This window comes from Loxodonta africana, chromosome 18 (genome assembly GCF_030014295.1).
Source record: "Loxodonta africana isolate mLoxAfr1 chromosome 18, mLoxAfr1.hap2, whole genome shotgun sequence".
NCBI lineage: Eukaryota > Metazoa > Chordata > Mammalia > Proboscidea > Elephantidae > Loxodonta > Loxodonta africana.
In genome coordinates, this window is record NC_087359.1 from 57,127,580 (window position 1) to 57,151,046 (window position 23,467).

General features: G+C 36.5%; 3 protein-coding genes across 9 annotated transcripts in view; 2 read left to right on the plus strand and 1 right to left on the minus strand.

Moving 5' to 3' along the window:
• NF1 (neurofibromin 1) overlaps positions 1-23,467 on the minus strand; it is a 253,009-nt gene that overhangs the window by 44,948 nt on the left and 184,594 nt on the right. The window lies entirely within an intron of this gene.
• EVI2A (ecotropic viral integration site 2A) lies at positions 12-7,133 on the plus strand. Its single transcript, XM_010594204.3, has 2 exons — positions 12-199; positions 2,042-7,133. The coding sequence occupies exon 2, from the start codon at positions 2,057-2,059 to the stop codon at positions 2,789-2,791; it is 735 nt and encodes a 244-aa protein (XP_010592506.1). The 5' UTR covers positions 12-199; positions 2,042-2,056; the 3' UTR covers positions 2,792-7,133.
• EVI2B (ecotropic viral integration site 2B) lies at positions 9,344-23,367 on the plus strand. The gene is made up of 2 exons (XM_003414526.3): positions 9,344-9,560; positions 16,798-23,367. Exon 2 carries the CDS (start codon positions 16,814-16,816, stop codon positions 18,161-18,163), a length of 1,350 nt encoding a protein of 449 aa, XP_003414574.1. The 5' UTR covers positions 9,344-9,560; positions 16,798-16,813; the 3' UTR covers positions 18,164-23,367.

The following is a 23,467-nucleotide window of genomic DNA, read 5'->3' on the forward strand; positions in this document are numbered from 1 at the left end:
TGTGTCATCCATCTGTGGTTTGGCTTTAAAAGTGGAAAGCTAGCTGTACATATCCTTTTTTACTGCCAATTTACTTTAAGGTTTATAATCTTCAAGTCTATTCTGCTTTAAATTACTTGGAAGCTGAGCTGCAAGACAAGAAAAGACGTGGTTTATTAAAATCACATTATAAACAGATTTTGACCAAGCATTTCATAAGGTAGGTTGTATATATGGCTTTTCTTATGCCTTTTCACTTATTACTTTGTACAGATTCATGTTCAGGGAAGTGCTTTCATATAGTACTTAAGAATTTATCACTAACAAAGTAGAATCATAAGTGACTAAAAATGTATACTATTTTTTGTTTTCTGTCCTGTTAAGTAAAATTTAAGTTAGAAGTGGAAAGATTTACAATCAACATGGAGTTTTAAATTTACAGTAGGAAGGATCTCAGTTTGGATTCCACAAATAAATTGCAACGTCTTACTTGGGGGAAAAAATTAAAAAAAAAAATAAATTTCTCATGACTAACGCTTAGGCATTATGAATTTTATTGAAAATGACCAGGCATAAAGAAATGACAGCACAACCTAGCCTCCCCGGCATAAATGAGGGCTATAGAGACAGTCCTCAATTCTCAGGCATCTGCAACGATAAGAGAAAGTCTCATTTTGTCAACAGTTTGTTTATTTGGGGATGGCAGTACATCTGGCTGAAGACAATCAACAGCGGGTCTATTATCTGTCCCGTGGTAAGCATTGTTAAAATGTGTACGAATGCTATGATGCATACTACATTGTTAACGAACTAATGTGACAGGAATAAACAAAACAAAACAAAAAAACCAAACTCATTGCCATCAAGTCGATTAAATAAATGCTAACAATAAAATATTCTTATAAAATTAGCTCATACAGATTGGTGAATTATTATAAAAGAGCTATCTCAATGGTGATGACAAATCTTTCCTGTTAGATTACCAGTACCTATAATAAACATATGAGTTCTATTTAAATCTTCAATCATACGGTGAATAGTAAGAATTATGAACAGAACTTGTCCATCCCCTTTTTGTACTGGAGCTTCCAAGGAGCTCAGAGCCCAACTTGGAATTCAACTTTTTCAATTAATTTTGGAACTCTTACAGTCTGTCTTGTTTTTCTACTTCATTCTAAATCCCCAGGATCCTGATACTCTATTTCTTTTAAATTATTTTATTGTACAATTTCTTTTTAAAAACTGTTAAACTTCTCATTAAAAAAAGGCTAGGTATAAACGATGATGAACAAAAATCAGTAACTTTTGAAATTATTAACAAAAAAACCTGCTTCTCTTTATTTGTAATGCCAAGTTTTTAGGCTGGACTAGCTAGCATGCCTACGTTTTCAGAAAGGCACTGTAACACAGGCGAAACAGAAGTGAAAAAGTGAAAAGAGAGAACCACCACCACAAAACTCATCTCACACATATGACAATATATTTCCAAGTACCTGCCTTATTCTATGCTTCAAGATAAACACCCAAGAAACAAAAAGAATACCCCAAATTCCTATTTGAAGTCCATTTTCTTTTGATTGTTCTATCCCAAATACCGTGCCCCCCTCCCCGCCAAAAAAAAAAAAAAAAGCCATACATGAAGCAAAATGCTTCATGGTCACATTTCTCTTTTACTATAAAGATTGGTGACACATTTGTTAGTGGGTGGGGAGTTTCTGCAAGAATGTCCTTGAATGTATTTTTTTTTAAAGGAGGAATCAAAGAAGTAAAAGCAGAACTATCTGACTCAAAGCTGAAGTCAAACATGCTTGAAAGGAAGAAAAATATATAAAACCATAGTACTCAGTTTAAAATGATTAATAGTTATTTGTAATGCTAACTTCCAGCATCTAAAAGTGTAACAAATTGTTTCTTTATACAACGGTTTAGAATAATAGAAAAAAATTTTAGTTGAGCAGGATAGCAAATGTTAGGCATGAGTTTATGGCTTTCAACTACAATTACCAAAACTGGAAACCTTTATTCTTTTACAAATTAACAAATTATACTGCTGTCTCAACAGATTACCAGTTTACTCATGGACATGGGACTCACAGGACATTACCTGTATCTTGCCTTCCTGACAACAACAGTTTTTTTTCTGTCCCCTGGAACAAAAGCAAACTATACCCATCTGTGGGCTAACAACACTGTCTGGGATCCAGTTATTCAAAACAAAACAGGCAAAAACCAAGATGAAAACATTAACACAAACCCTACAACTCCTGAAGTAGACTCTAAAGGTAATTCTACAAGCACGCCTGAAATAGCAACACCATCTCACATCGTATCTTTAACTCCTAAATCTGAACAGGAGATTTATACACTTTCTGTTCCCAGGAACAGTTCTCCAACAGTACAGAACATCGAAAACACAAGCAAAAGTCATAGCGAAATTTTCAAAAAGGATGTCTGTGAGGAAAACAACAAAACGGCCATGCTAATTTGCTTCATTATAATTGCAGTGCTTTTTCTTATCTGTACTCTTTTATTTCTATCAACTGTGATTCTGGCAAACAAAGTCTCATTTCTCAGACGATCAAAACAAGCAGGGAAGCGTCAGCCTAGGAGCAATGGCGATTTTCTGGCAAGCAGTGGTCTGTGGCCTGCTGAATCAGACACTTGGAAAAGAGCACAACAGCTTTCAGGACCGAACCTAATGATGCAATCCACTGAAGTGCTCACAGCTACGAGGGCAAGAAAAGATGAAGATGGAACTGAAAAGCTTACTAACAGATGCTTTAATGGAGAACAACGCAAAGCAGCAATGTGAACGACTATGGAGCAAAAATGAAGTCAGCTTGGTATTTACTGCCAAAGTGCTGGTCTAGTGGTCTAAAATGTGACATGTCAGGCCTTACGATTTAGAATGACACAGGTGGGAAGGGGAAAAGTATGCCTGCTTACTTATTACTTAAACTGTATACTTTTGTCTTGACACTGAATATTTTAAAAAGCAAATAATAAAGCAAGCAAGCATTTAGGGAAGGTTTGTAAGATGAGTTGAGGGTGCTGGCCAGTAGAGGTAGAAGGGGATAATTAAATACATGCTCTCTATTCAGCAACAGTTGTTAGATCTTTCCTTGAATGTATTTAAACTTGGAGTTTAGAGCCAAGCACATGCTTCAACATCTAACAGAAGCTGAATTCCTAACGTATAAAGTTGAACTATGTCATTTTGATGGTTCTGTCTTTGCCGGATGTGGCAGAATCCATACCAGCTCATGTTTCAACACAGCTAATTTTAGGCTAGATGTTTTCATCTTTACATATGGCACAGAAAAGAAGGCGTTTTTCTACTATAAATGTTAAACCTTTTAATTTTGTATAATAAATTGAGACTAGTTAAAATAAAACTGTGACTGTGTATATTAATACTTGTACTTACTTAATTCTCTTAGAGAACACACTGTAAAGATCAATAGGAAATAGGTCACAACTAAAATAGATGAGATTAACGGCCACACGAGAAGGCTAATCGTAAATACAAAGCATGTCTTACTGTTTAAGTGTAACATGCATCTTTTCTATAAATGCTTATTGGAGTAGTAATAGCAAATATCCAAAGTTTGGCTAATTTTTGGACTTCAAGGATGCAAAAGTGGCCTCAGAGATGATCAGTTTTATTTTTTGTATCTACTAAATTTTTCAGTAATATCCAGTGTGACATGAGAAAAGGAAGATATGTGTGTATGTGTGTGTTGATTAAGTCTGGAAAACCAAATGCTTTAGATAATTTAACCTTAAAAAAAATTAGCTTCAAGTAAAATAATGACTTAGATTTAAATCAAGACTTCCAACTTCAATTAAATATATTATAAAAGCTGATTTGAGAGACTTTCCAACTATCTACTGAAACTGACACAGAGCATACTAATTAAAGACTAGGCCTCATTCTTAAAAACCTCATGCCTCATCGAGCATTTATTTTGGGCAACAGGTCAGTTTTTTTCTTTCTTTTTTTGCAAGTATGACCACAATCTTACTCTCCTTTCTAGGTTAGTGATTCTCACCCTACCTGTATATTGAAATCACCTGGAAAGCTTTTAAAAAACACCAATGCCTAATTCCTCTCACTTCTGATTCAATCTGGAATGGGTGAAGCTCCAGGCATTGGTAATTTTTTTTTGCAAAACTCTCTAGGTGTTACTGCTCTTGGTAATCAAATTTACTTCTTGAAAGTTCCGTGTCCCCTAAGATCTAGGTTACATTTTAAAATGAGGGGAAAAAAATAAAGACAATTTTATTATAATTTGTCAAAAAATTCATTCCCTAAACAATAAATCATAACCATGTTATTCCAGCTAAATGCCAACAAAGTAAAAAGGAAAGCTAAGAAAATACTCAGGGGTCTGAACTCAGGTGATCCAGGCTGTAGCGGACTATGCCAATCATAGCGGCATCAGATCATCTCTTAAGGGGTAAAAAATGGCACAGGATGGAAATGAAACTGAGCAAAGCTCCCATTTCATGCAAATTAAAAATCTGAGATTATATACCAGAACAAATAGTGATAACTGCAAAGTGCTCCTTGAATCAAGTACTATAAATAAATATTTGCCAGAGGATGTTGAAACAAATTAGTATCATTTTAATAATAGCTAACTAGACAACCACTTTCATATTCAACATACGGGTCAAATATTTTCTCACAAAACAGAACATTTCCACTGGCAGGACTATTTAAAATTCATCACTGCTACTTGGATATTAAAAATTCATCCTTAGAATGATACTATCCAATGAGAGCTCATGAACATAACGGCAAGTGGTTTCTTTCCAAACTTGACGGGTATTTAAAGATGATAGGTAAGGAAGCCTCGAGTTCAAATTAAATAAGTTATTATTAAATAAGCAAAAAAAAAAAAAAATTTTTTTTTTGAATTTCTACCCCTGAATATTATGGTTTGCCAGATTAATTCAAGGATTTTTAAACAGTGATTCAAAAGCTTTGTAGCAGGGGACCTCACACCACCAAGAAAGTTGCACCGGGAGCAGAACCCATCCTTTGTACCTGGGGTTCTTGCATGGAGAAGCTCCTAGTCCAGGGGAAGATTGACAAGAAAGATCTTCCTCCAGGGCTCACAGAGGGAGAAAGCCTAAGCCTTCTCCTGGAGCTGAAGCCCTGAATTCAGACTCAGAATAAACTTCTCTTTGTTAAAGCAAAAAACAAAAACAAAACTTTGTAGCATTTTGATTACATTCTGCTGTATATTATGTCCCCTTTAAGAAACAAAAAAGCAATTCCTTTCATATTAAGTTCTAAGTACCCTGAAGATAAGAAGTAGGTCTTACCTTCAGGAAGACTGGAAGAGAAGGGAAGTTCCTCAGTATGATTCAGGGCATATATGAAAAACCAACAGTCAACATTATACTTAATGGATAAAGACAGAACTTTCCGCCTGAAATTGGGAGCAAGACGATGGTGCGTGCTCTCAGCATTTCTACTCGATATTGCATTAGAAGTCCTAGCCAGAGCAGTGAGACAAGAAAAAGAAACCAAACGTATCCACATTGGAAAAGAAGTAGTAAAACTAGCTCTATTTGTGGATGACATGATGCTATATATAAAAAGTCCCAAAGAGGCTGCAAGAAAACTTCCAGAGCTAATAAGGAATTTAGCAAAGTTACAAGGTACAAGATCAACAAACAAAAATCAGATGGGTTTCTATACACCAGCAATGAGAAATCTGAAAGGGAAATTATGGATAAACAATTCTATTTACAATAGCATCTTAGAAAATAAAATACCCAAGAGCAAATTTAACCCAGGATGTGGAAGACTTATACAATAGAAATTACAAAATGCTGCTGAAAGAAATTAAAGGAGACTTCAATAAATGGAAAGACATTCCATGTTCATCGACTGGAAGACTCAATATTAAGTTGCCAATACTACCCAAACCAATCTACAGATTCAATGTAATCTCCATCAAAAATCCAACAACCTTCTTTACAGAAATAGAAAAACCAATCCTCAACTTCACATGGAATGGCAAGAGGTCCCTGAATAGCTAAAGCAATGTTGAAAGAGAAGAATAAAATAGGAGGACTCACACTTCCTGATTTAAAAAATGTAATACAGCTACAGTAATCAAAACAGCCTAGTACGGGTATAACAATAGACATACAGACCAAGGGAATAGAATTAAGAGTCTAGAAATAAACATACACGTCTATAGTCTGACTTTTGACAGGGGTGCTAAATCCATTTGATGGGGAAAGAAGAGTCTCTTCAATAAATGCTGCTGGGAAAATTGGATTTCCACATGCAAAAAAAACGAAACAGGATCCATGCCTCACACCATACCCAGAAACAAATTCAAAGTGGATTAAGGACCTAAATGTGCAAACTAAAACCATAAAATTCTTAGAAAAAAATGCAGGGGCAATGCTGTCGGGCCTAACTTTTAACAATGTATTATCTAATAACAAAAGCACAAATGGCAAAAGAGAAAATAAATAAATGGGACCTCATAAAAATTAAGAACTTTTGCTCATCAAAAGACTTTACCACAAAAGTGAAAAGACAAACTACTGACTGGGAGAATATTTTTGGAAACCATGTATCTGGTAAGAATCTAATAACCAAAACATATATAAAAGTTCAATAAAGTAACAACAGAAAGACAAATAACCCAATCATAAAATGGGCAAAAGACTTGAATACACTTCATCAAAGAGGACATTCAAATGAACACCAAACACATGAAAAGATTTTCAACGTCATTAGCCACCAGACAGATGCAAACCAAAGTCTTGATGAGAGACTATTTCACTTCCACTTGGATGTCTAGGAAACCTTGGTGGTGCAGTGGTTAAGGGCTATGGCTGCTAACCAAAGTTCGGCAGCTCGAATCCACAAGGTGCTCCTTAGATACTCTATGGGGCAGTTCTACTCTGTCCTATAGGGTTGCTATGAGTTGGAATTGACTCAACGGCAATGGGTAAGATGGCTAAGTTTAAAAACAAACAAACAAACAAGAAAATAACAAATATTGGCAAGGATGTGGGGCAATTGGGACGCTTATCCATTGCTGGTGGGAATGCAAAATGGTACAGCTATTGTGGAAAACATCATAGCGGTTCCTCGAAAAAAAAAAAAAAAAAAAGAACTACCATATGACCCAACAATCCCACTCCTAGGTATATACCCAAAAGACTTGAAAGCAGAGACAGAAACCTGTACACCAATGTTCACTGCAGTACGATTCACAATAGCCAAAAAGTGGAAACAACCTAAATGCCCATTAACGGATGAATGGATGAACAAAATGTGGTACATACATACAATGAAATGCTACTCACCCAGTAAGAAAAATGAAGCCTTGATACATGCTACAGTATGAAAAGAGCTTGAAGGCATTAAGCCGACTGAAATAAGCCAATCACAAAAGGATATATATATTGTATGACCTTACGTATATAAAAAGACGAGAAAAGGCAAATGTATAGAGACCAAAGTTTTTTAGAAGTGGGAGGGAAGGGGAAAGGGGAGAGTTATTGTTTATAGAGTACTGAGTTTCGGTTTGTGATAACAGAAAAATCACATTGATTTAGGGCAGGGTTGCACAGCTAATTAATGTAATTGCGTTAAATAAGTTATACTTCTGTAAAAAGTTGAACTAGCAGAAGTTGTAAGATAGATGTATTTACAACAACAACAAAAGACAGCAGCTGCTGAGGCTGCTTATGTACAGTCAAATACATCATGGGATCTGATTCCTTGGTTTGTAGGTTTAGGGCCTGTAGGTTTCATGGGACATCCCAGTTAATTGGCCTAATAATGTGTTTACTGCTTCTATTCCACCTTCTAGTTCGTTGTGTAGTGCCTGGGGTCTTAAAAGCTTGCAAGCAGCCATCTAAGGCACAACAATTGGTTTCTATTCACCTGACGCAACAGAAGAAAGAGTCAGGAATATGGGTAGGAAGTGGAATGTGTGGCTAAGTGACTTCATGAACAAGTGCCTCCTTGGCCATGAGACTAGAAGAACTGGATGATGCCCAGCTACCATTACTGAACATTTTGATCAAAGATTACATAGAGAAATCCTGATCAAAATGGGGAAAACGCAGAACGGAATTTCAAATTCTCATATATATATATATCCAGATTTTCGAGAGCTATGGAGTCTGGATGAACCCCTGAAACTACTGCCCTGAGATAAACTTTAAATCTTAAACCAAGAATGTCCCCTGAAGTCTTCTGTCAGCTTAAAACCAAATAATAGTTTAGCTTAACTAGTAAAGAATGTCTGCCTGAGCATTGTGCTCTTTTAAGATTCATCTATATGAAATCAAATTGACAGCTGCAACTCAAAAGATTAGATAAGAGGGTAGCGAGTTAATGCGGGAGGAACAATTCAGAAAAGGAGGTTAAGAATGGTTGCATAACTCGAAGAATGTAATCAATGTCACTGAACTGTACATGCAAAAATTGCTGAATTGGTGTATGTTCTGCTGTGTGTTAAATTATATACATACATATATAAAAAAAGAACTAGGTCTTAATAATCTGTGTTTCTCTGTAGTGACCAGGAGAAAGCAAAACCAGTTGCTGTCGAAGTCTACTCAGACTCATGCACTCAAGGATGAATATTTATTTTATCTATTACAACAGGCACTACGCTAGGCACTTTACATTTACTTAATCCCCATAATAAGCTTGTAAATTAGGAATTATAACCTCCCTTGTTCTGATGAGGAAAGAGGCTAGAAGGCTAAGTGACTTGCCCAAAGAAATTTTTATTCAGACTGACTCATACTGTTTAACACACTTTGCTTAGTAAACTTATTTAAGAAATGATCCCCAACTTGTTTAATTTCCATTAGAAGCACCTTCCTTGTGGGTACATCAAATAAATAGTTGTGGACTTGAACTAAAAAAAACACTTAGTGAAGTATTTGGTCAAAATAATTTAAACATACTTTTATCTGGTCTTTGCCTAAATTATGTGTGAGGAAATAACATTAAATTTTACTGGCTACCTAGTATGTGCGAAGCATTTATACATGTTCTTATTTAATCCTCACAAAGACCCAGTAACAGAATTATTGCTCCAGTGGGGGAAAAGGTGGCTTAGAAGTGCAGCAACTTGCCTAAGGTCAAACAGAATACATCATTATCTTCTAATGAAAAAAATCTTGCTATGAGTGATAACTGACTAATTCTCTTCAGAATACACAATTTTTCTCTCCAGGGCTCCATTCTAAATATTTAAATTATACAACCACATTATTAGAGAGTCCCAAATGTTTACTTATAATACATCATTTAAAAGCACTCAAATCATGTAGCTCCAAATTGTGTTTCAAAATAAGTTTTGTTAAACTAGTGCATTTCTGAGTCATTTTGTGGCTTGTTGCACTTCCGGAATCAACTATTGATAAACTTCCTCTTTTTCTAGAGAAACAATTTCAGTCTGCTAACGGGGCCATTTTTAGTTTGAATTGAACCAGTCCTTTTGCTTTCTTAGCCAAATCACCAAAATGCTCAGTTAGAACAAGAATTTAGCATCCTACAAAAGAAGTTAACAGCTGAGGTAAGAAAATTTTCACACAGGCAGTTTGGTTTGATTTTGCTTTATGTAAGATTTATTTTATAAACTAACAACGTCATTAGTATTTTAAACTAAGTAAAACAACTCCGATAAAGATGTCTATAACAGGTCTTGTGGTTTTACGTATGGAATAAAAAAATACTGTGTTGAGTTTGCCTTGGAGAAATATTTTTACCTAAATTTTTATAATTAAGCCATTTTAGGTTTACTCGTTCACAATGCTTGTTAATCTGAATTCTGTAATTAACGAATATAAACTACAGCCATGGTAGATAAAGCTAAGGGATAAGATATAATACTACAATCCACGGGATATGACTAAATTTAAAACTTGCAAAACATTCATTGCTAAAAATTCCGATTTGCTTTCTATAAAACTTTCCTGAATGTAAATCTATAGATTGCAACTTCTTAAATACTCTTTAGTTTCCATAGTAAGAAGTCACCTTCGCTTAATTGAAAAAGAAATCAAAGGAAATTAGATGATGTACTTGATTATAATTATTATATATGCTTTATTATTTTATACAAATAGAATTTTTTATTTAAGTAGCAATGATAAGATGAAAATATTATAGCTCATTTTTAAAGCTTGCTAAGACAAAAATGTTATGAGGAAACGTGTGCATAAATCCACATCTCTACATATTTATGTCACATACGTTTTGAGTTGTTAACAAACAGTACAAGGTAGGCATAAGAAAAACCTTTGTTAATACCCAGAGTAAACAACAGAAACTGCTAATATGCATAAAAGATGCTTATTCCTTTAGTAAACTGCAATTACTAAGTAAATGCCCTCCAAAATAAAAATTACAAAGAGTCTACACAGATCTGTAATTTCAAGAAATAATAAATTCGTAGTGGGTAATAAGACAATACTCCTATTTTCACACTTCATATAAATACTTATGACTTTCCCTTATGCCTAAGTCAATACTGGGCTTCTATTACAGAAGACAGAAAATAAAAGATTTTTATTTCCTTTTTAGATAGGGCTTCTCTATATATTTCTAAGGGTCAGTTCCAAATTTAAAGTTTAATAGTGTTTGTTTTTCAATTAATTCCTACATAATTCCACATAGAAGAAATTTATGAATTCTGAAAAAAGCGTGAATTTGATAAATACAAATCTGAGGCCCATCAATGTCCAATCTTTCAAAAGTCACCTCAAATTTTTTCAATAAACTTAACTGAATATGATAGTCCATAGCCTAACCACTCAAAATTCCCGTAACTTTATTTCTCATAGACTCACAAGACTAAAATGGGTTTTCTGGTAGTTCTTTTCCTACCCTTTACTACTTGTTAGTTTCAAAAGTTACTTATGTATCTGTTCCCAGAGAGCTTACATCTCCTTCCTTCATAAAGGATTCCAACCTCATAATCTTACTATCAAAGGGCAGCATCTATATAGTGAAGTATAATAGAAGGAATGGGCTTTGGTACAAGACTGTCATGGTTTCTGTACCAGTGCCACTACTTAAAGCTGTGACACTGTGGCAAGTTACTCAACTGTCTGAGTCTTAGTTTCCTTATTTGCGAGATGAAGATACTACCACCTAGCTCATTAAAATAGGACACTACCTAGCATTTAGTGGGTACTCAACAAATGGAAGCTACTACTATTGATTAAAGATGGGTATCAAATACTCCCTATTATAGTTCAAGGTCAACTTCCCTCTGAGCTCTTCTCAAGATGTAAAATTGCTGTTTTCTTCCTTTTATGGTTTAAAACTACACTAGTTAAAGACATTATACTACCAAATTTTAATCTATTATATCTGAATTACTACTTTTATGCTATTAAAGGAACTAGAGTACACATATTTTTGATAGTGCCACTACTCTTGCATTTTAGTCTAGGATATGATCTCCCTAATATCCTGTAAAAGATAATGACATATTTCTTACCCTAAAGGTTTTTTTTTTAATCCAACTTAGCACCAATTTTAACTGCTGGATCCTTTATGTATTTAAGCATTATGTTTATGTGAATATGATTAATACATGGGGGACTCTTGCTTCACGCTAATTGCCTTTAAAATGCTTAGCTACAACAGCCTACTTTTTCTTCTTTTTAGAAAATTTTAAATATTCAGGAAAAGCAGAAGGACCAAAATCAAAAGTGCCATTCTAAATTAATGCCTAAAATACTGCTACCTGAAAGCTGAAAAATTTGGAATTTGCCTGAGCAACAGACATAGGGATTTCTAGAAAAATCCTGCATAGCAACTACACAGATTCTTTGGAGTAAATAGCAGATATGATTCTGGGTAGTACCAGGAAAAATAAAGAGAATCTCAAAGACGCTTACAGCAGACAGGAAAGCCTGAAACCAAAGATAAATGAGTTTGAGAACATGGGTCATTCAATTCCTCCATTTTAGAAAAGACAGTCTCCCCTCACAGATTCCCTGCACCGACACACACAGGCCAGTGACAACAGTGGCGTTATGTGGTTGCTTCTTTAATCCACTTCAGTCTTCTCCCTCCAACTTCTAATTACATAACCACCACTTTCTTCCATCTTTTCATTAACTTTTCTTCTTTTCAATTCCTTCTTTAGTCAACTGACCTGTCCTTTTTCTATATATTTGATGCTTAATGTAATTTTTGTTTAGTATGTGCTTTCGTACTATCTTGTTTTCCTTTTACATTCCCCTTTCATTTCATTTTATCCTAAATTTTCTTCTTTTTACTCCCCTGTCCCATATTGTTCTTTCTATCTTATTTCCTCGCAGAAACAACCTCAGGTATATATGTTGAATAAAAAAAAAACCAAACTATTGCCGTCAAGTCGATTCTGACTCACAGCAACCCTACAGGACAGAGTAGAACTGTGCCACAGGGTTTCCAAGGAGCACCTGGGAGATTCGAACTGCCGACCGTTTCGTTAGCAGCCATAGCTCTAACCACCAAGCTACCAGGGTTTCCATTTATTGAATACACGTGTTAAATAACTTTCTACACTGGTAACAACACTGGCCTCACTATCTCTGAGCTGGAAAACGTCAGTTTCTTCACTATTATACCCTCTATCATCGACGGCAGTGGGTTTTATCCTTCCTTTGGAAAACTCATGCTCCTTTATTTTCTGGATTATTCTGAATTGCCACAGTAGGATTCTAACAGATTCTAGCATCCTGAAGTAGCAGATCCTAGGAGGGTAGACAGCTAGCTGAAAAGTGGGAGAAAGAGGTAGGACAGACAAAAAATGGAACTGGTTTTAGTATTACTGTAAGCCTTAAACGACAAAAGTCTCATACACCGAACGACCTGCCAACTTCTTGTTGACAAAAGAGAATATGAACCTATCAAAATTAATCTTACAAACTTAAACTGGGTTTATAATTACGTTCCTGCTTGGGTTCTTCCTTTTCTAATGTTTTTTTCCACTAACTGAAAAGAACAACAGTATGGTTTCTTTATTTTAAGCGACGTAGCAAAAGAGGAAACATTTTTGGCTGAAGACAATTCATGACCTATATTTTCTGTTGCTTTGAATAGTATTTTTTTTTGTTTATGAAAATGAAACTATGAAGAACAATGTGTTCTAATGAAGATCCCTACTCCCCTTTTGTAATCTGTAAAAATAACAGGGAGGAACTGAATGGATTATGACCTTCTAAAGATGACCCAAATCTCCTTCCCTATGCCAAAAATTTCAACTGCTTTCTCTATTAAACCTTTTCGCAAAATGGATAAAAACAATTTATTGACTTGGATTTTACTATCTTTGTTTACATTCTGGTAGAATTATTAATAAATACTAAAAAAGTAAAATGAAACCCAAGAAGCCCAATGTAGGTTAACTGTTTACCAAGCCCACATATATATATATGTATACATATATGCGTGTGTGTGTGTGCGTGTGTATGGAGCCCTAGTGGCGCAATGGTTAAGAACTCGGCTGCTAACCAAAAGGCTGGCAGTTTGAATCCACCAGCTGCTCCTTGGAAACCCTACAGGCAGTTCTACTCTGTACTATAGGGTCACTATGAGTCAGAATCGACTCAACAGCAACGGTTTATAGACATAGTGCCGGTTTATATATATATAAACACACACCACATATACATATTGCACTATGCTGCAGAGGAATCAAAATATAAAAACATTAGGCAGTATGGGTTTGTAGAAAGAGCACAGAACATATGACTTGCATAGATGATCCTGGGTACAAATTCCTAACCTATCACTAAATTGAGATACAACCTTGGGGAAATTATTTGACTTGTTCGAATTTATCTCTTTTTCTGTAAATCAAGGATACCCCCACCTTCCTCACAGTCATTAAAGGTTTTAAATGAAAAAATTTTAAAATGAATAAAACACCTGGCAAAGTCCAACACAGAGAATGTTCTAGTTAAGTATTTTTTTTTCTTTCATTTCTTTCTGATTTCTTCAGGGTTCTTTGTAATCTCGTTTGAGCGAGTGAGAGTAATAAAAAGAAAATGAAAAGTAATAAAAAATAAATACAACTATTTAAGAGGATAGAAGAGTGAATGAGGTACATACATTCTGAACTATCTAAGGAACTACAAAGACAATAAAAACTAGGGGATTCAGAAAGGGTTGATCTGTCTGGGCTGCGGTAAGACACAAAGAACTTGGTTTAGGAAGGGGAATTTAAGCTGAGGTCTGAAAAATGAGAACAAGTTTAGATAGGCAGTCACAAGAGGGAAGAGACCGAGTTTGGAAAAAGGAACACGCTCTAGGTGAGTGAAAACCAGCATAATTAAAAGTGTGTTTTAGACAGTAAGTAAGGTGGGGAAGGGGTTCAGTCTGGCTGCATGAGAAGTTTCAATCATGAGACATTGAGTCTGAACTTGTAAACTTAGGCCAGATGGCGGGAAACTCAGAAAACAACCATTTAAAGAGTTTAGGATTTTATCTTGAAGGCAATGGAGAACTCTCAAACAGAGGATCATACACGCATTTAAGATTACTTCATCGGTGGTACACAGGGCAGTTTAAAGGTGAATTATTTTAAAGTTTAGGCTTCAATTATTAGAAAATAAAGAGACAGTACTGGAAAAAAAAATCATACCTTTTCTTCTACTAAAACAGACTTATTTATTTATTATTAAATAAATTTTATTTAAAATTAAATTAATAAATTTTACTTATTAAATAAATATTATTATTTGTTTATTTATTAACACTATGTACTAAGTGGCAGAGGAGTAAGCAATGAAAAGTACCCAAGTATGCTGATTTTTTTGGGGGGGGGGCAAAATTTGGCGTGGGGGGGTCGTCTTCTGCTTTTATTGTACCTTGCAACAGGACATCAGAGCTCTCTCAGATTAGCCTACAAATCATAGACAAACCATAGTTTCTAATCATGCCTTACCTACCATAGACACTAGGATCTAGCATCCTAAGATTTTTCTTTTCCTAATGTTACGCATAACTGGAAAAAAAAATCGTCTTAGCATATGCCTTACTTTAGAGTGGAAGCAATTGAGAACAAGAGGGATTAAGTGACCCCTTCCCTCGGTTATGTAGGTAGTTAAGTGGTAGATGTGTAACTGGAATTTAACTCTTCAAGTTTCAGCATCTATCACAGCCCACAGTAAAAGCCCTACCTGCCAGGCTTACCCACATGCTCTCTGCCTGTGCCCCTATGCTGTTTTCTCTAGCTGGAATATTTTGTTTGCTTAATTAATTCTTACGGATCGTTTAGGATTCAGTCTAAGTGTTACTTTCTCCGGGAAATGGTCCCTGAAGTCCTCCCAGGCTAGGTTAGTTCCTCTGTGCAACTCCTGCGTACCTTTATGAGAATGCTTATCAAATTATTATAATTAGTTATGTTTGTTTCTACCATTAGAATCTGGAAAACTTGAAGGCAGTAGTAACTGGTTTTATTTATTTATTTATTTATTCTATCTTCTAAACCTAGAACATGGTTTGACACAAAAATGGTATTCACCAATAAATGAATGAAAGAAAGCAGCAGGGCTACGTGACCAACTGGACAGGACAGACTCAATCAAATTCAAAGCTCAATCTAGGATTTGAGCCTAGGACTTTGGGTTAAATCGAATCTTTTAAAAATAAGAGGTTCTAACACAGAGCTGCTATACATTGAGGATGATGCACGGATTACTAATACAATAGACCCTGTGCATAAGAAACTTCCAAATGGTGGCACCATTAACAAAAATAGAAACGTTGGGAGAGGAATCAGTTGAGGTGACTATGAATTCAGTTTTAAACATGCTGAATTTGCTGTTGGTGGGATATACACATGGAAACGTCCACCAAGAAGTCACACAAATTAGAACTAAGGAGAAGATTTGGGTTCGCTGTGCATGTTTGGGAATTATGACATGAAGGTGAGACGTGAATTTTTACAGAACCAGTAACAAAGTAGGTAAGGCTGAGAACACAATATTAAGTACCCATATTTAAGAGGGAGAGGAAGAGCCAGTAAGAGTAACATGAAAGGAAGAATGTATTATAAAGAGCTAGTCGAACAGTAGGAACCCTGGTCGTGTAGTGGTTAGGTGCTTGGCTGCTAACTGAAAGGTCGCCGGTTCAAACCCACCAGCTGCTCCACAGGAGAAAGATATGACAGCATGGTTCCGTAAAGATTGGACTTTGGTGGCACAGTGGTTAAGAGCTTGGCTGATAACCAAAAGGTCGGCAGTTCGAATCCACCAGCCGCTCCCTGGAAACCCTATGGGGCAGTTCTACTCTGCCCTATAGGGTCACTGTGAGTCAGAATCGACTCGATAGCAATGGGACCCAAACAGCAGTGAAGAAATAGTTAATGGTGTCAAATGTGGTCAAAAAAGGCAAAGAAAAAGAAAGAAAAGGCCACTGGCTTAGGTAATAGATGGTCACTGGTGTCCTTCAAGACAACAGGATCGATGTATTTCTAGCAGCTAAGGGCGCTCATGGAACCAGCACATAATGTCTATGTATTTGAGAAGTATAATTGAAATGAAGCACTGTAATGTAATGAAGCTAGAGGGGCACCAGGGCCAAGATCTCATAAAAAACTTGAGAGGTCCGAATGCTTTATGATCAATTAAGAGTATATTCAAGGCTGTTTATACTAGTGTGCAGTATATCAACTCCAAGTTTAAGAATAATAAACACTTATTAAATACCTACCTACTTTATGCCAGGCATTGTAATGAAAAGTCAAATATAACTTTAGACACCAAATGATACCTAACTGTCTTTCTTTTTTGTCTTTCACTGGTAAGGAGGAAACATTCTGAAATGGATCTCAAATATTTCACCTTAATTTTCTTTTGTGGATACCTGAACAACACATTTTTCTCTGAGGCAGAGGCCATTACAACCGAGAAGCAGCCACAGTCTACTTTATTTACATCATCAGCATCATATGTCTCGGCTAGCTCTCAAAACATAACAGGGAATCCTTTGAGTCAACCAACTCAACAATTCAACATTTCTTCTGAACCACCACCACCACCACCTAACAAAGTCACTGCTGGAAAACCCACAGCAGCTGCCTATGCCTCTTCTGGAAAACCAGCAGCACACACTTCTGCTGAGCAACCACCTGCCTATACTGTCACCAGACAACCAATACCAGTGGCCAACACCTCCTCCAGACGACCAGAACTACCACCATCTGGCCATACTTCCACCAGACCACCACCACCACCACCACCTGTTTACACCTCCACTCAACAGCCATCATCTCTTCGTACCTCTTCTGGAAAACCAATTCCACTGACTGTTCATAACCCAGCCATACAACCAGCTTCAGATGTCACAAATACACCTATGATTACACCAGGATTCATCCTAGAAACTACTAGTAACAAAAATGCCCCACATAAAACCAATTCTAATTCTATAGCTGCCATACTAATTGGTGTAATTCTGACTTGTATGTTGGTAGCTATAATCATTATTGTACTGTGGAATTGCTTGAGAAAACCAGGTGTAAACGATCAAAACTGGGCCGGTAGGTCTCCATTTGCTGATGGAGAAATCCCTGATATAGATATGGATAACATTAGAGAACATGAAGTGCCTGGAAGACGTGCATCAATTGTTTCATTTATGACCTGGAAACCAGGCAAAAGCACACTTATAGCAGATGACTTAGAAATTCAGTTGTTTGAATCAAATGAAAACATTGAAGATTCCAACAACCCAAAAACAGAGAAAACAGAACATCAAGTTAATGGTACATCAGAGGACAGTGCTGATAGATCAACAATTGCCACAGCTGTTTCTTCTTCGGACGATGCAGATCTGCCTCTGCCACCTCCCCTTCTTGATTTGGAAGGACAGGAGAATAAGCAATCTGACAGCTCCACCATGACAATTGTATCTCCTCTTCCAAATGATTCTACCAATCTCCCACCATCTGTGGACTGTCTCAATCAAGCTTGTGAAGATCATAATTCTGAGATCAAACAGTCATTCTCACCTCCCCCTGACTCACTTAACTTGCCCCCACCACCAGGAGATTTTATGAAAAACCAGGAAGATCGCAACAATGAGATCCAGTGTGAGGAGTTCCCTATTCCTCTTGACTCTGCTCAAGATCTCAATGAATCCCTGCCACTCCCACCTGCAGAATTATTATAAAGACTACAGCTTGCTTTTTAGCTGATCTTCCATCCCTCTTAAAGGAGTATCTTTTGTTTTTCTTCATGTGATGAAACGTATAAAATGGCAACTGGTGGTCAATTTGGATTTTCATTCAGGAACTACATGGAAACTGCTCAAAGGCCATGTGTATAGGTGAAATTAAAAGTTTTCTGGTTAAAATGTACACAGCAAATTAGGTTTCCATTTGACAATTTCTGCACAACTTGCTCAGTGACATTAGTCACACTTACCACAATATGTTAACATTCTCTTTGTGTTGTTTGTTCCATTTCCAGTGCTCTAGTTTCCTTGCTCCCTTATCTACTCATCTTTGCTTTTGAGTAATTGTTGACCTTTTGGTCTCATACTGATGGTCTTTAAGTACAGCGCTGATCTTATGGGTAATATCCTTTATTTTGTGTGCCACTCTGCTATTTCGCTAAAGGGTGATCTCAGAAGATAGGCTCAGTTCTAGGTTTAAAAAGTGTCTCAGGGAGTTCTCTGTTCTCTACTGTTCCAGTTTGTCTGGCCTTTTTTTTTTTTTTCTTTTTTAAAGAATTTGAGTTCTGCTTCTCATTTTTCTACCATTCTATCTAGGACCATCTATTGTGACTCCAGTCAAAACAGTCACTGGCGGTAGCTGGGTACCATCTAGTTTTTGTGGTCTCAGGGTAGACGAGGTTGTAGAACATGTAGACTTGTGTCTTCTCTGAGCTTTTGGTTACTTTCTTATTGTTTTGCTCCTAACCAGTACATACCCATAGTTGTATCTTACATGGCCGTTCCCAAGCATTTAAGACCTCAGGTGCCACTCACTTCACTAGGATGCAGATCATGATTTTTGTGAACTATGTTATGCCATTTTACTGAGTTGTGACATGAGACTATGGTCCTAGGCTTTCAAACCCAGAAGACCAGTGTTGGAAGGTGTCTGGTGATATCTGTGGAGTACCTGTATTTGTGTCTTCAATGAATCCATGTGGCTGCAGCCACATATTTATATTTACATGTACCTTCTATCTGTTCTATGTACACACCTGTACCTACCCTTATACTAGTGGGCCTATACCCATTCATATGTGCTCAGACACTTGTTTTTACTTTGGTTGTGCTGTGTTCACTACATCTACATTTGGTGCTACTTTTCTTATCACCAAAAAAAAAAGGAAAAAACAAGTCTCTACAATCTACAGTATACTTTTTCCTCCCCTGCCCCTTCTGCCCATGAACACTGGTCTCTCTCAATATTATCTATTCTTGTCAGCTTACAAAAGAGGGATCATAAAATATTTGTCCTTACATGCTTGACTTATTTCACTTAGTATTATGCCCTCCAGGCCTATCCATTTTATAATATGTTAGGTAACACTGATTAAAAAAAATTATAACAGTGATCTATTTATTGGCCATAGTACCTATCTTTAAAGTATGCTACATTTTACATATGTGGATGGTATGTATGTCAATAACTTCACCATTTTGGAAATAAGCAATCTAATATACTTATTACTACCCAATAGATATATTTTTTCTTAAAATGCTGTGTGTAAACTTACAATGAATAAATAAAATGTTATTTTTCCATTTCAAAGTATGGGTGGAAAAGGGAAGGAGAGGATGTGATTAAATACATACTTCCCCCAGTTCTAAAACTTACTCCAAGTATTAAATAAATATGCAAAGTTTGTGAGGACGAGAAAATAAACCGCATGCTTGAGAACAGTTTCCTTTTTGATTTCACGGTTAGCCGTTAAACAAACATGGTAAAACACAGAACTGGGTGTTAGATTGGGGATATCTACCCTGAAAAAAAATATGGCCAAGCACCATAAAATGTAGACATGTTCCTATCTTGTTGGGGGAAGCTCAACTTTTAAACTAGCCTCAAAAAAGTTTCTTCTTTATATGCCTTAAGCACCTAAACAAAATGAAGCCTTATAAAGGAAAAAACAAAAACTTGATCGCTTCATTCAGAATTTGAATAATTTCTCCAGGAAAAACAGATTGTATCAAAATATAAATGTCCTCAACTTCCACTAAACTCATACTTCCTGACATTCTACATTTAAATTCCTAAACTACCTTTCTTATGCAGAACTTCATCCTTTCTCCATTACCTGACAACTGATGAATTTGACTTATCACAGAGTAGGGGTGGGGTCTAACCTTTGTTAAAGTAGAGATGGAGAGTTTATTTCCCTGCATTCCCCCACCCCAACTTCAGGGAGAAACAGTCACTTGGAATGAAATGGAGTGGTCTTACTGAGAGCTTAGCCTTGGAGAAGCCTCTAATAGGTCTGATGTTGTCAGAAAGGAATACAATATTTTATTATTTGTAGCACTGTCTTCTAAGAGGAGTCCCTGGTTGGTGCTAATAGTTAAGTGCTTGGCTGCTAACTGAAAGGTTGTGGTTTGAATCCACCCAGAGGTACCTCGGAAGAAAGGCCTGGTGATCTACTTCCGAAAAACCAGACATTGAAAACCCTATGGAGCACAGCTCTACTCTGACACACGACTTGCCATGAGATGGAACTGACTCCATGGCAACTGGTGGTCTTTCAAGAAACTCACAAAGTTCCATTTTTAATAACAACTAGCAAGCCTTCTGGACATTGAAATTTTATATACCATGTTTCTCTTTAAATCTTCCAAACCATTTTTTTACTGTTAAAACTTTTTATTTAGAAACACTTCCATGAGCTTCTTACCTATCCTGATAAGCATGATGTTTACTGTCCTATCACGTTGGTTCTTGATATGCACTGAATTGTGTCCCCCCAAAATATGTGCTATAAATCCAAACCTCTATGCCTGTTGTTATAATCCCATTTGGGAATGGGTTATCTTTGCTATGTTAATGAGACAGGATTAGTGCAGGGTGTGTCTTGAGTTGATCTCTTTGAGATATAAAAGAGATTAAACAAGCCAAGCGAGAGAAGCAGAGATGTGAAAAGATAGATGCCAACCCATACGAAGATCGCCCAGGAGCAGAAGCTCAAAGAGACAAGGATCTTCCTCCAGAGTTGACAGAAAAAACCTTCCCCTAGAGCCAGAACCCTGAATTCAAACTTCTGGCCTTCTAAACTGTAAGAAAAGCCACCTAATTACAGTATTTCTGTTATAGCAGCACTAGATAACTAAGACAGTTCTCTTCTGTCTTCCACATTAAAAAGTTTCTTCCATTTGTTTTTCAAAGTTGGAACTTTCAAGGCTAATTTACCCAGCAGCAATCAGAAGTTTGAGAGTTTCCTAACATTCTTTTGATTTTCAAGTATTTGAGTTAGCATTTTGTCCAAGTCTTTGGACCTATCTTGAATCATCACAACCCTTCTCACTTTACACATAAGATAGGTATTTAATGGGCTCTTTCCACACTCTTGGTCTTCTTTTTCACTATCTTCTTTCCTGACCTCTCAAAGGGTGAGCACTGGGAAACTCTCTTTGATAAGTCAAGAGCTAACAACCTACTCAGTCTTGTCTGATTTCTTCAAACACTATGGGCAGGTTTTCTCCTTCTGTTTGCACAACAGAGCAAACTACTCGCAGTACTGTTTTTTTTTTTTCCAAAGAAATTCTCTGCCGGGGGAAAAATAATTCACATTTGCTGCAGGCAATTTCCCCGCCTACTTCCCCCCACTGAGGTCAGTGGAAGTTGAGCAGCCAAATAGTGGCAATCCCTGCTTAATCAGCAAAAAGAAATATATGATAAAAATACAGGATAGAAGAAACTATTGAACAAAGTAAAACCTGCAGAAAAGACGAAAGAATCAGGACCCAGAAGAGAAAGTTTATTTCATCAATATAGTAAAAAGAACAATGAACAGGGGGATAAAAAGAAGACTGAACTACATAACCAGATGGTTACCAGTGGTGTTCTTGACTATTAGCATTAAGCAGATTCAGAAAAAAGCCCCCTGAAGACTATTTAGTTCATCACCTTCTGCTTAACAGCTGAAAAAACAGGCCTAGAGAGTAAGTTTCTTGCTTGTCATTGTTGTATGCCATTGAGCCTATTCCAACTCACAGGGACCGTACAGGACAGAGTAGAACAGTTTCCTGGCTGTAGTAATCTTTACGGGAACAGATCACCACGTCTTTTCTCCCAAGGAGATACTGGTGGGTTTGAACCTTTGATCTTTGGATTAGCAGCCAAGTGCTTAACCACTGCACCACCAGGGCTCCTTGTGACTTGCTTGCTTAAGAAAAAAACAAAAAAAACCCAAACCCATTCCTATTGATTCCAACTCATAGTAACCCTAAAGGACAGAGAACTGTCCCACAGGATTTCCAAGGCTGTAACCTTGGAAGCTGACTGCCATATCTTTCTTCCATGGAGCAGATGGTGGGTTTGAACTACCGACTTCTCTGTTAGTAGCTGTGCACTTAACCACTGTACCACCAGGCCTCCTGCATGACTTGCTTAGGTGGTCCTAAAAGCTGAGTTTATTTCCTGAGCCATGGTTTAGCATTCTTTTCACTAATGCAGGACACAAAAGAACACCTACTGCAAGCACTGAAATATACGTATATCACACATTATTTGGTGCTGGCAGAGAGTGCACAATGAATTATATGTAATTGCTGTTATTACCTAGTACTGATCAAAAAGTAAAGCGGCAAAATATTTGACCATCTATAATTAAAGCAGATGGTCAAATATTTTGCCACTTTACTTTTTTTGACCATCTATAATTAAAACGGAAACCCTGGAGGCATAGTAGTTAAGAGCTACGGCTGCTAACCAAAAGGTTGACAGTTCAAATCCACTAGGTAGTTCTTGGAAACCCTATGGGGCAGTTCCGCTCTATCCTGTAGGGTTGCTATGAGTTGGAACTGACTCGACGGCAATGGTTTGGTTTATTTTTTGTTTTGGTTTAATAATTAAAACGCTGTGATACTGGTGTATGATTAAACAGATCAATGGTACAGAATGGAAAATCCAGTAATAGCCTCAAATCTCAAATCAGTGGGAAAAAGTGTTAGGACAACAGGATAGACATTTGGGAAAGGATAAAATTGGATTCGTACTTCACACTACATTAGGATAAACACCAAATAGATCAGAGATCTAAATATAAAACATGAAATCATACAAGTGATAGAAGAAAACAGGGGTGAATTTCTTTATAACCTTGAAGTGGGAAAAATGTCCCTAGCTGAGATTAAAAATCCGAAAGCAAAAAAAAAAAAAAAAAAGTAAATTCCTTACATGAAACTTGTAAATATAAAACAAAAAACAACAACACAAAAATCCACCATAAATTAAGCGAACAGACGGATGGCAAACTGGAAAAAAAATTT

Excerpts from the sequence above, each read along its gene's own strand:
- EVI2B (XM_003414526.3), top strand. The coding sequence starts at position 16,814 with ATGGATCTCAAATATTTCACCTTAATTTTCTTTTGTGGATACCTGAAC.
- EVI2A (XM_010594204.3), top strand. The coding sequence starts at position 2,057 with ATGGACATGGGACTCACAGGACATTACCTGTATCTTGCCTTCCTGACA.